The sequence below is a fragment of the Coturnix japonica genome, chromosome 2 (assembly GCF_054131305.1).
Source record: "Coturnix japonica strain WE chromosome 2, WE-NBRP24, whole genome shotgun sequence".
NCBI lineage: Eukaryota > Metazoa > Chordata > Aves > Galliformes > Phasianidae > Coturnix > Coturnix japonica.
In genome coordinates, this window is record NC_140664.1 from 3687890 (window position 1) to 3701591 (window position 13702).

At 41.8% G+C, this 13702-nt stretch overlaps 1 protein-coding gene across 5 annotated transcripts in view; it reads left to right on the forward strand.

Moving 5' to 3' along the window:
* Positions 1 to 10366, forward strand: part of AGO2 (argonaute RISC catalytic component 2) — a 41434-nt gene extending 31068 nt beyond the window's left edge. For 4 of the 5 annotated variants that reach the window (XM_085539304.1, XM_085539306.1, XM_085539305.1 and 1 more), the window contains 7 exons: positions 955 to 1114; positions 2801 to 2891; positions 3542 to 3736; positions 4272 to 4406; positions 5345 to 5446; positions 5758 to 5957; positions 6279 to 8657. In XM_085539304.1, the coding sequence (XP_085395430.1) occupies positions 955 to 1114; positions 2801 to 2891; positions 3542 to 3736; positions 4272 to 4406; positions 5345 to 5446; positions 5758 to 5957; positions 6279 to 6387 (992 nt within the window). In that variant the 3' untranslated portion in view covers positions 6388 to 8657. Of the gene's footprint in view, positions 1 to 954; positions 1115 to 2800; positions 2892 to 3541; positions 3737 to 4271; positions 4407 to 5344; positions 5447 to 5757; positions 5958 to 6278 lie in introns of all 5 variants that reach the window. The other variant, XM_015856389.2, reaches the window with a different exon arrangement.
* Positions 10367 to 13702: the final 3336 nt, after the last annotated feature.

Below are 13702 nucleotides of genomic sequence, written 5' to 3' on the forward strand. Positions count from 1 at the left end.
GCTGCAAGGGCTCTGATCACAGCCCATCTCTACCACACAGCTGCAGAATTGTCTTCCCCCACTCCATCCCATCCTTCACACTCACCAATTTAACATAGCAGAAAATATGCTCCTAACTCTTACTTTCCCAAAGATTATCTGATATTAAGTCAAAAGTAAGAGAGACAAAAAAAGAAGCTGCAACAAAAGAATGCTTTTGTCTTTTTTGTGTTCAACCTTCCAAATAAGGTTGCTCGCCTCTAATTTGGTCAATAGAACTGCCGTGCAAAATGACATCTTGCACTGTTCCTGCTTCACATTTAGAGGGGATGCTCTCTTCTTTCTAACCACTGAGAGGATGTGGTATCATTCCCATCTACTTTCCTTGTAATCATCTCTAATTATGGTTCTCTGTGTTTCTCTGATCATCATCCTTCTCCCTATGTTCTTCCACAGTCCTGCATTTCCTACACACATGGCCTCAAAAAGTCTCTTTTTATCTCCTCAAAAGGTCTGTTTTTATGCAAGTCAGGGTTGAAGCTAATGAGCTGATAGGACATAATGTTCATGGTTGGCTGAATGCTGGCACATTAATATCATTTTTGAGTTACTAGTCCAGTGTTTATTAATGAAAGAACTGCTCATCATCCTAATATTATCCATATTACCTGACTTCATTTGCTAAAGGTTTTTCCATGATTATGGTGGCACGCTATAATTCTGGCACTGCAATTAGTGTAATTTAAGAAGAAAATTCAAATAAGCCACCTTATGGTTCCATTTAGGACCAAGTGCTGTGTTGTCATCTGCTGGAAGCAGGACAGGAGGAGGATGTTTAGAGAGTGGGATTGAGTCAGGGAAGTAGATTTGTTCTTCTTTCCTCTTCATTTAAATGAATGCTGAAACTGTAGATGTCAATAAACCAACACCTGATTTGTACTATAGAAGCATCTCTGTGTCTTTTCTGTTTTGCAGCGGAGGTGAAGCGTGTTGGCGACACGGTGCTGGGAATGGCTACACAGTGTGTTCAGATGAAGAATGTGCAGAGAACAACACCTCAGACTCTGTCTAACCTCTGCTTAAAAATAAATGTCAAATTAGGAGGTGTAAATAACATTTTACTGCCGCAGGGAAGGTAAGCCATCCTTCACAGAGGAGAAGAGTGTTGTATTGTGAAGGGAATATGCATCACAGAACTTCTTTTCCTATGGTCGATAGCTCTGTAGTTTTAACTGATCTTTAGTCAGGTTATCTTTGGCTTCTAATGCAGTCCTGCAGAAACTGGGTTATGAAGAATGTAGTGGAATGCTTGTTCCAGTTGAAATTGGTTCTAAGACAAGTTTGTATTGCAGTCTGCCCATTGAAACTGTATGGCTTTCATTTGAGTGAAGAAAGTCGTCTTTTTGCTTTCAGTTTTCAAACAAATAGAAAACGTCTTTCACAGCAGCGCTCTCTCCTTTATAGTTTGTGTTCAGGATTGTTCATCTTGGTGTACATCTCAGTTTCAGTAGACATCAACAGTAATGGAAATTAGGAGCAGAAAACTAATTGAATTCCAGGATTTACCTTGCAACTTCCTAATGGTGTTACATATGCACATACACTCTTAGTACAGTTACTTTAATCAAAATGAAGCTTTTGGTCTCTGCTAGAGTGAAAACACAGCACTGTCCTTGCATTTCAAGTTACAGAGAGCCTATGGAGTAACCTGCTGCATCATTCTTAGGATCCCGTTTCAGAGAAGTAAACACTCTGCTTTGCACAGATAAGCAAGTTTTCACTTCACCATGTTTAGTTTAGTCAGAAATAATCTGATGAGGACTTGGCAGGAGGGAAACACATCATTAGAGGGGATACGTACTTCGTGTGTCTCAATAAATTTTGTTACGCTGAATGTACTCAACTTTACTCAATATAGCAATAAACTGTACGTTCCTGAAAATGGAGTTAAATTAGGAGGGAAAGGAGAAACAGCACAACTGCACACAATGCCTAAATGCTTCAGAGGAGCCTATCTTGGGGTTTTTTAAATGAGATGCTTGGAGAATTTTATTGGTTGTTGGATAGAAAATCTTCTTATTTGTTGAGCTGCATGATGGTTGCAAGCAGCTACACTTAGAATTACCTTCAAATTCCTTTAGAGAGCAGGCCAGGAATCAGTTGTAGCTGTCTGTATAACCATTCCCTATCCACACACACACACACACTCACTCACTTCTGGTGCATCGAAGTCTCCCATTTAACATTGTTTTGTTAAGGAATGAAGTTGAGTCTTTACATTCCCAGTGCAGCGTTTTGGTGTTCTGCTTTGATGCAAGAGGCCAAGAAAGATATTAAAGGTTTAATTTAACTTGGAAATATAGCTTACAAGTTCTGTTTCTAGATCAATAGCTACGATAGCCATGTTTTTTTGTACCTACTTTACTGATGCTGACTTTCATTTGTAGAAAAAAATTGTAGCCTTTTGTGTATGTGTGCAGTTATTCACATTTCTTAAATGGTATTGGCTACTTGCGGAGCAACTTGTCATCCTTCTTTGTGTTCTAATTGAGAAGATGTGATTCTCCAAGTTAAACAAACAAACAGTTTTTTGCTCCTTTTTAATGAAAAGTTATTTAAAAATACGCCTAAACATTTCATATCTATCATGGGAGGTTTGATTGATGTGTAAGTACTGTCACAGTGCAGCCAGCGGTCTGATCCATTGTAAGTTGTTGACTAATGCATGGCAAGAATAGAATGTGCTGTTTAGTTGACTTCTAATGCACTTTCTGAAGTGTAAACGTTGCTGCTTTTACAAATTAGCTTTGTCTTCTTACAGACCACCAGTATTCCAACAGCCTGTCATATTCCTTGGTGCAGATGTAACCCATCCTCCAGCTGGAGATGGAAAAAAGCCCTCCATTGCTGCAGTGAGTACACTGTGTGGTTAACTCCCGCTTTCTCCACTGTTCGGTTGTGAAGCATTTTATTACCCGCAGTTCTTACGTGGTCCATTTCTTCTGATTGCCCATTTATTGCATTCTAAATTATTTTTCTGCAGAATCTAATGAAACTTTGGAGAGCTCGCTCTGCTGCTAATTATGTAAATGTGTGTATTGTGTTGTAAAATGCCTGAGATGCTAATACTCTGAGGAGCTTTTCTATTAGCTGGTATTTATCAACCCGTAAGGAGCTGGCGCTTGCTGAAATCTGCTTTTTCAGCAATTAAAAATATTAAGAATTGAGCTGTTTCTGAACAGGAATGTGTCTGCTTCACTCGTGGTTTTGGGGGGATTTGAGCTTCCTGGTCATAGAATGGCTTGGGTTGGAAGGGACCTCAAGGGTCAGCAAGTTCCAACCTCCCCCTTGGCCACAAGCAAGGCCATCAACCTCCAGATCTGCTACTAGACACAAACTGTGCAGTAATTATGTTATATACGGGGTGCTCTGCCTTATTTAATAACAAAGGTCTTTGCTGGCAGTACATGTAATGTTTGTCTTAGTACTGAATAAATAGACAAAGCAATTGGCGTTCAAGTTTGCTGTGATATTAAGATCTTAATTTTTCATTTTCCATCAGGTTGTAGGAAGCATGGATGCTCATCCCAATCGCTACTGTGCCACTGTCCGGGTCCAGCAGCACCGCCAAGAGATCATCCAAGATTTGGCTGCCATGGTCAGGGAGCTGCTGATTCAGTTCTACAAATCAACCAGATTTAAACCAACCCGTATCATCTTCTACAGAGATGGAGTTTCTGAGGGCCAGTTTCAGCAGGTTCCGTTTCGTTTTGAGATTGGGATTCTGTTGTTTTCTGGTTGTAGATGTGCTTTTATGTAGAAATGAATATCCATCAATTTCTTGCATTCCAACCAAGATAAGTGGGGAAAATGTTTCCATATAATTAGCAGAAATCCTAAATAATTGCTTTTTGTTCACTGCACTCGGCTTTTTTTCCAGTCCTTGTTGATCCCTGTAGCACTGTAAGTGACTAAAGAGCGCTGGGAAAAAAAGCATTTAAACAGTTCTGGATACGATCCCTTTTACTAGCTTGAAAAATAATTAGTCTGTTGAATATTCAACAGCCTCATTACATGTTAATTTCTATTTGACAGTTAAAAAGATTTTGACATATAGTTTATTAGTCTGAGCTGGTGAGCTGATTTCTTCTCATTAAGTGAAGAATCTGAGGTTTGATCGTGTGTGCTTTGACATCTCATACTCTGAGTGACAGTGTAAGAGTGAGCATGACATGAGATTAATCTGAAAGCTGGTTTTGTATTTATCACACATCTTTATGCTTCTGATTCAGGTTCTCCATCATGAATTGCTGGCTATCAGAGAAGCATGTATTAAACTAGAGAAGGATTACCAGCCTGGAATTACATTTATAGTTGTGCAGAAAAGGCATCACACCAGACTCTTCTGTACAGATAAGAATGAGCGGGTACGTTCACATTGTGACTTGTGGATATCTTGATCACAGCCACATTGCTTATGTACTGTGCGGAAGGGACCTCTTGAGGGCCATGTAGTCCAATCCCCTGCAATGAACAGGGACACCACAGCTCCATCGGGCTGCCCAGGGCCTGATCCAGCCTTGCCTTGAACATCTCCATGGACGGGGCATCAACCACATCTCTGCAGCCTGTTCCAGTGCCTCATCAGTCTCACTGTAGAAGTCTTTTTCCATATATCTAAACCCAAATCTACCCTCCGTAAGCTTGAAGCCATTTCCCCTTGTTCTGTCACCATGGACCCTGATAAAGAATCTGTCCCTCACTTTCCTGTAGCTCCCCTATAGGAAAAAGCTCCCCTGTATGAAAAATTTGCCGCGATTAAAGAGCTGTGTAATGTAGTGGGTGAAATATTTCTGCCTGGTAAGGAAAACATTCTTTTTATTTCCTATGTAATAAACCAGCAAGAAGCTTTTATGAAACAGGTGTTAATTACTGCTAATGCTGACATGAAGGTGATTTTGTATATTGAGAATGCAGTTAAAACTGTTTTAAGGTAAAAGGTATTTCTGAGTTCTGCTTCCAACCACAGATTGTCCTTTGTAGGTATAAACACAACAGGTTAAAGGGGAATAATCTGTCACAGAATGGGAAGGCGAAAAGTGTTTGTCAGATCAGTTGTGGGAAGCTCTTTCTGCATGAATCAGAAGAGCTCATGATTATAGATACCTAAAGGAAGATTGTGCAGCTCATCTCCTTTCTTTTCTTTCTCTCAGCTGCAGGGACACTTCAAGTTTCAGTTTTACTGGTCCCTTTGGGACTTTCTGCCTTTTACAGATTCTTTTCAACTGTTTCTTGCCTTTATTATACCGCTGAAAAGGAAGAACGTTTATGTGCATTAATAAATGTGCGTGTACCCCTCACACAGGTTGGAAAAAGTGGGAACATTCCAGCTGGTACCACAGTGGACACAAAAATCACCCATCCATCAGAGTTTGACTTCTACCTGTGTAGCCACGCTGGTATTCAGGTACAGCATTTTGCATGGGGTGGTAACTTGCAAACATGGCATTGGCTGTTAGTGTTCCTGCTGTTGTTTGCGCAGGAGACAAATCATGCAACCTCTGTGTTTCTGCTTTGTCGTGTACTGTTAACATCTAAAAGAACTGAACCTGAACAGACAGGAAGCACGCACTGTGCTTTCAGTTTGGTGTGTTATATTGCTCCCATGTAACTCTGGGGAAGTAGGCAGTTCTGTGGCAGTTCACCCTCAGAGGTGGAGATGTAAGGAGATGTATTTGATGTTCTGACACTGTGTGTATGTGTGTGATCTGCCTTCAGGGAACAAGCAGACCTTCACATTACCACGTCCTCTGGGATGACAATCGTTTCTCTTCAGATGAGCTGCAGATTCTTACCTACCAGCTGTGTCATACGTATGTACGCTGTACTCGTTCTGTTTCCATCCCTGCACCAGCATATTACGCGCACCTGGTTGCCTTCAGAGCCAGGTATCATCTGGTGGATAAAGAACACGACAGGTGAGTTGTATGGCTTTGGATTATTATAGAATTTGACAGGAAGCAAGAAGGAAATGGGCTCAGCAGCATCCTTGGTTAGCAGCTGCAGGGGAGATTGATTGTGTTTTTTCTCCAGTGAAATACATTGGAGGAGGGGGAAGGAAGAGGTGTTGTGTTCATGTATCCTTCTTTGCTGTTTTTCCGTTTCAGATTGCCAGTAATAATGTTTTAAGGGGAATTAACTTTTGACCATTCTATTCAGAACAAAGGAATGGTATGAAAACCTTACATGTAAGGAGAGGCAGAATAAACATAGTTTCTTTTCCCTCCCTCCTCTTTCAGTGCTGAAGGCAGCCACACTTCGGGTCAGAGTAATGGCAGAGATCATCAAGCACTTGCAAAAGCAGTTCAGGTTCACCAGGACACGCTGCGCACTATGTACTTTGCTTGACATGTTTTAATGTTCAGCGACTCAGTACAGTACCGAGTTGGATTCACATCAGACCAGCTGCACTTAGACCAACAGTTGCCCAAGCTCCAGTGACAGCCAGCAATGAGTGATGTATCTTCATTTATTTTTTTTCCCCCCCTTTTTTGCAAGAAAACCTTCCGTCCAGAATTTCAGACTTGGTTATGAACTGCATTCTTCTACAGAGCCCCACGATTGTTGGAAATGTGGTTTGCCAAAGTCTCTTAAGCTGCCTGTTATAAAACAGACCCATATTTTATAATTAAATCAAGAGCTGTGATCTCAGGGCTTAGGGGAAAAAACAAAACACAAAACTCTTCATTGTTTGCTATTCATTTAATTGCTTTTAATAATTTGGAGAGATCTCATTCATACTAAAGTTAATGGGCTAAAAATGCTGTGAATTAGCTTTTAATACAAAGGAAAGCAAAGTGTTTTTTGACTATTTATGAAGCCTTGATTTTATTCTCGATGTATTTCCAAAAGTTTTCTTTTCAAAAGAAAACAGTGACAAAATCCTGCTTTCCAGCTGTCTCACAAAGGTTTTTCTCTGCCTGTCTGAGGGCAGAGATGTCTTTCCTGAAGCTCCTTCTTGAATGTTTTTTACTGTGCTGCATTTAAAAACGTTTTTAGTTGACTAAAGAAGAATCTTAAAGCAGAATGAATGAATGAACTTGTAACAGGCGCAGTCAGATTGGCAGAAGGAAAGGTGCCGTTTTTAAGAAGAGATAAAGAATTTGAAAGATGATTTTTATTCCGTTGAAATGATACTGACAGGTAACTTTAGAATTCGTCATACAGGACTGTGACACTCTCCAAAGTCTCTAAGGAATACGGGTCTGTGGTGATAAATACAGTACAATCCTCTTTCACTGTTATGTTTGAATTAATGTAAATTTTATATGTGTTTCACAGTATTAATGTGATAGACTAGATGCTATTATTTATTTTTATTTACTAAGGAGTGCTCATTATACTTCTGTTTAACATATCAAGAATGCTTTGGATTTAGAAATTAAAACCCTTATGGTGAGGACATTACTGTTCAAAAGCAAAAATATGCAATTGACTTTGATGCGAGAGTTCAGAGCTGCGTGCAGAGGACACTGCGCAGCCTGTCCTTTGGAGAAGGGCTTTTCAAAGCGTACACACAACGTAGCAGGCTGTACCTGTGCAGTCCAAGACGCACACGAGACCAACGTTCTGCATCCATTCAAGCACAAGCAGTTGTGTTTTATTTATGTGTTGATGATGGGTGAAGCTGGAGCTCTACGAGAGGGGAGTGGTTTGATGTTTGAAGTCAGATAATCTATGCAGTAAAGGTAAATCTTAGGAAACTGAAGTTTACTTAGGAAGGGAGGTGAAACCTTCATTATGCATAAGAGTAAACACGAGAGTTTGGCCATTCTCTTTGGAGAATTAACTGGGAATTACTAGACAGACACTTCTGTTAGTTTGCACACTGGGTTCATATAAAAAAACATAGTACGTGTGAAAACCATTGCACTAATGATGATGCCACAAGCAGGTGTAGAAGAAAAAAGGAAAAAGCCCAGGAAATGTGTTTATGCTGACTTGTTTTTGTTTATTTTCATAGGAAAACTTAAAATCCTCCCTCTCAACATATGTTTAAGGATGTCGTTTTCTTCCGTTTTGCTTTGTCTTTTCCCTTTTCTCTTAGCAGATGCTCAGTCACTGTTTGAGTCTATATACCTCTAGCTGCTGCGCTGGGCCAGGAGCTTTAACCAAGGCAGAGGTCTGTGCCATGCGGCAGGAGCCTGCAGCTGGCTGCTGCTCAGTAAGATAGGAAGTGCCCAGCCTTTGCTGCATTAAGAGATCTAGGTACGTAACTCAGTGCAGGTTCCAAGCATCAGCTTGTAGCAGCGTGTTGGCGTTGTTTGGGTGAAACAACCATGTCAGTCCTATTAGCAGATGAGCTGTGTTTGTGTTGGTTGGTTGGTTAGCCTGCCGGGTCAGACCTTTGTCTCATGATGTGAATCTGGCTTTTAAATGATAGACAGCATAACAAAAAACAAACTCTACGTCGCGTCGTCTGTCTTCCCATCTTCCAGCAGTCGGGCTGTCCGCACCTCCCTTACTCGTGCTGCTCACCTGCAGAAGCTTTTCCACAGTTGACACGTTGCACTTCTGTGTGTTTGCGTAATGCGTTTCGGATTTTAATTGGGCAGAGTTTTATATATGAATTTATTTTTATATGAATTACTCTTAACAAATACAAGAACGATCAAGCATTTTAAAGACTCCAGTTATGTTATTTGCTGCTTCTTACGCGGAGACCTCTTGGATGTGAATTTTGTCCTCCTTTTCCCTCTCTGTGCAGTTCTGGCTCAGCTGACTTTGTGCAGATGGGGTGAGGAGGACAGACAATCTGTCTTGACCCCAGATCTTATTTCTGAAGCAGGTCACGGCGCTCCCTGCACCCTCTGGTGGGTGCGTTCTGTGGGCTGGCATAGTAGCTGTGGACTCTTAATCTGAGAGTGGCCGTCATCTGTGGGTCCTCATCTGTGTAGTTTTCCTTCCCTGAGTGTGAAGAACTTAGGGATGGTTACATGCATTTCAGGCTGGTGATGTTTTTGCCTTTCACTGACTTTTTATCCTCTCTTACTGCTGATTCTACAGCTTGATTTCCCCCTCCTTTCCCCTGCTGAATGGTGAATAAACAAAGAATTGGAGGCCTTTCTCTAAAGCAGTGTTGATGAAGTACACAGGTAGAGAAGTACAATGTGCTGTTAGCATACAAGCTGTCTTTCTGGCAGCCTTTTTAAAATTCCAAGTGTTTGCTATCCAAAAAGAAGAGGTTGGGGGGGACCACCAAGCAGCTCAGACCTTCTTGTTGTTGTTATGTGCTTACCTCCCACAGAACAGCAGTATCTCAGGTAAACACAAAGCTCAACGTGTCTCTCTCTTGCATGCGTTCCTGCTGCCGAAGTTGTAGCAGGGGTTGGCAGTTATAACCACTGAGTCACTGTGCAGCTCAGGCCAGCAGTAACCAAATGTGTTTTACCCTCTGGCAGTTGTGTTTTGAGCCTGTGCAAAGGAGTCGTGTGACTGCAGTTGCAAAAGAGCACTGGGCAGGACCTCTTCCATTGCGTTCCTCGTGCTCTCTGTTATTTTCCTGGCAGTGACCTTCTGCTTGAATTCAGCTGTTGGTGCAAGCTGTCGTGGTGCTTAGCAGTCTGAAAGTTGATACTGATTGTACCCTGGTGACAAAAATATCTCATTCCTGTTGCAGGAAGGAGCGCCGTTACGGACAAACTGATGCCAGTAATGCAGCATTTGTTGTTTTTCAGAGCAGCTCACCTTTAAAAGCACGCGCTTGAGAGATGGACAGATAATGAGTTGTTATGGATTAGCTTTCTGGAGTTTGTACTGAAATGGTAACACTATAGGAACAAAAATACTCCAGTACTGAAGCAGGTGGTGGAATCTCTGTTCTTGGAGAGGCTCATACTTGGTTAGGTGGGGGACTGGGCATCTCCAAAGAGCCCTCTGAGAGCACAATCTCTGTGACAATCCCCATATTAGCAAAGATAAAGTTGTATTACATCTAGTTGATGAGAAAAGACAGCATTGCTTGTCTTTAGAAGTTTCTGCTCCAGTGGCTCAACGGAATGGAACATCTTCTACCACCTGGGAAATAGAGTTGAGTCAGCGCTTAGGAGGAAATATCCTAGTGTGAAACGTTGGAAGTAGGTGAATTGGTGTCTGCCTTAGATGATTTTGGCATTTCAGATAGCCCTATGCAACATGAACACTTCTTTTTTATATGCACTGATATAAGGTCACTTCTGTACGTCAGAACTCTTATTCTGACTTGGTTCGAGTTAGAGTGCTCCAACTGTAGTACTTGGATTGCTGAGTTACGGCCAGTAATCTTCCATGTCATAGAAGTTTTGGTCAATTTCCTCACATTTAGGTCTGTCACAAGGATATGAAATAATTTTTGAAGGGTAGGTGTGGGCTTTGAGGATCTTCAGCGCCCATGTAGCCTTATATGAAGAGATGGGAATTCCTCATTGAGTTAAGATGCTTTCGAAGCTTTATCAGAAGTCACGTGTGCTTGCACAGAGAGACTTAATGTTGAAAGCAGATTGGGACGTGGAGTGCTTTGCACACTGCTGCCAACACTGTTTCCTTACTGCAGCAATAAATGGTCACGTGCAGCTCTCCTCTATAAACCCCAATCGTTTTCATGCCAGTGAGTCTCTGTACCAGAGGCTTCTCCTTGTGCTGCAAGAGCAGGTGTGGATGGGGGCCCTGCTGCCTCTTGGTGTCATCCAGTCAGCATTTCTGGTGGCACAGATGTATTTCATATAGAAAAAAAAAAAAGAATGTAGAAAAGGTCTGTTAATCACACTTGATACCAGTGTAATAAATTAACTTTTGTTAATTGTTAATTGTTGTTTTAATACTCTACTCCTTCAGTAAGCTCTGAGTGTGTATGCGTGTGTCCTGACCCCTGTGCTCTCTCAATTTCTAACACAGAACAATACATTTTGTTACTTTTATATATTACATTTGGCAGTGGGCTTCTTGTTGCACTCTTGCAAGTCTTTTCTAAGGAAAACTTTAAGTAGGAGGTAATTGCACTGATTGTTTTCAAACTCCCTTTTTACTGTAAGACTTTTTTTGGCATCTGCTGTAGCTGTTTAAAAATACTGTAAATAGTGCTCTGTGTAGCAGATCCTGAAATGCTGTGGATCCCAGGCCTTGTACTTCCATTGTAGGAATGCTGCCGTATTTTACAGTATGGAGATAAGAGCTTTGGTTTTCAGTGTTGTTACACTTGGTTTGAATTCTGGTATAAATCCAAGGTCACAGTTGCTTTCTCACATGTTTCCTGGCATCTTTCAGCCTTGTGTTGAGTAGAACCAATCTCTGCAGCGGAATTAGTAGAATAATAGGGAACTGGGATGGAAGTTACTATGCTGGGATGCAGAGCAGCAGGTTTTGTCCCCAGTGGGTTAGTGACTGGAAGGGTGCATCCCTCCAAAGATGCTCTCAGTCCGATGGAGGTGAGGTTTGTAGTGTGCGCCTGGTGTGGCGCACAATCAGTTTTGTGCTTCAGTTGCTTTTCCTGTGTTGTTTCTTTGCCTGAAGTGCTAATTATGAATGTAATGGCTTGGCCAAATCACTACAAAAGGTGTTTTTATAGGACTCTTAGCAAGCAGATGCAGTTCAAGGCTACCTCCTGTGTTCCTCTGCAGATGTAAAGTGAACCTACTACTACAGCAGCCAAAATGCTCCCAGATCAGCTGTATTCGTACTGCTTTGTTCCTTGCTGGTGAGCTGCTGGTGCCATACTGTGATCTTGGACGTCTTCCTGATGTGTAGCCATGGCATGGACTTGTTGTAGTCTCACAGCTCGCAGGGCAGATCTCATCCTGCACTCCTGCTTTCATGCAGTCCCGTTACCTTCTGCCCGTTCTCATGCTGAGTTTGTATACTGTCATTTCCAGACGAGAAACGTTTTCATACTTTTGCTGTTGGCTGAGATATCATCATGTTTTCATTGCAAATGACATGAAGGTGCTTGAAGATATATTTTGAATCGGAGGTAAAATATCTATATATATATTGGAGTATTTTTTTAACACTTTTAGGATAGGTTGATGTGAGACTGTAAGGTTGAGAATTCTTTATTCCCTGCTCAGACCACGTTTGATAACTTTAAAATGAAGGGGAAAAAAACCCAACAGCATATTGTTTGTCTTGTGTCAGTTTGGTGCGAAGCCTCGGCCTCACTCAGTCCTGTAGTAAGCGCACGCCAACTAAAGGTGCTTTCAATAACCTGAATAGAAACTGTAGAAAACTGCGTTAATACGTCACCGTGTTTACAATGCAGCCAAACAAGCTTCCTCGTATTGTAATTAACCACTCTGCTGACAGAAACGCTGCCTGGTTGGGCGCAGTGTGCAAACCTGAAAGAGCGTCAGGAGGAGCCCAGCACTGGATGTCTAATAATGAGAAATGCCACCTGTGCCATGCAGCTGCCCCATCCTCCATGGAAACAAGGCAAGGTGAGACACTATGCACAGCCCCTACCCTAAAAGGGCAGTGTTGGTGGGTGGGCCCCTGAAAGCTGGGCTCTGCTTTCAGCATTGATATTGCGGAGGGTTTAGGATTTGGTTGGAGTGAGGACAGGGACACATGCTGAATTTACTTACAGGTGAGAGGTTGGTGGGAGCTGGTCTTGGAGTTTTGCACTTGGCAGCGCTAGAAATGTGAATGGCTGCTGCTCCCTTCCTCCTTTCTAATCATCTTCAGAAGAATAACTGTTTAGTTTGTCCCTGTACTGCCTCAACAGATGAGTCTTAAACTACCTGTGGCAGCTCTCCAGCCAGCCAGCCTACCCATCGTTCTGAAGAGCCTCCAGTTGGCATCACAAAGCAGTGTTAAAGGGTGTATTTGTTTGTAAATATGACTTTGCATGCACAGATTGTCTCCGCCATCCTTTTGGATGTGCTGTGAAATACCAGCTGGAATAGCTGCTATCTCGGCAGCAGTTACAGATATGACTTAACCTCAGAGGAAATTTGTCAATTGGCCCTAAAACATAAATTTAATCATTTAGGACCCTGAAAAATGAGTTGAGACATTTCTGCCCATTTTTGGTTTTGAGTTTGCTTGGTAAACATGAGTGGTGAGAAGGTCGGCAGCCAAGCTCGGGAGTTTCTGATCCCCTCTCAGTTCAGTTTGTATCTCCTTGGTTAGATTTCTCATCAGAACAAATGCACGTGATGTGGATTCTGTTCTTCCTTTATCGGCTTTTCCTGTTCCCACATATACAGACAGGAAGCTTCATTCTTATCAGGGTATTAGAGCTGTGTGGTTGTGATTGCCATGCACACGACTCAAAGCAGCTGTGGTGTGTGCTATGTGGGCCCATCAGGTATGGACACAGCAGGCAGAGAAGTGCGTATCCAGATTTCACTAATATTATCTATTACATTAGCTGGAGATGGTCAGAACCGGCTGTTTCTGTGCTATGAAGATGGAGGTAATACTGACCCCAGTTCTTTTGTTCCTCATTTTCACATTAGACATGTAAGGCTGAACCTTAAATTTCTCATCTCATTTACAAGCGACAGTGCTTTTATTTTATCTTAAATACCGTGTCTCCAATTGCCTGCCTGACTTGAATCTTTAATTGATCTTAAATTACCTCTCACTGTTTAATCCCAGAATGTCTCTAAATTAAATGAAGATTGTCGTATGTGCCCATTTTTTTTATTACCTACTGTTCAGCAGCAGAAATAGTTCATGGTGTTTTTTT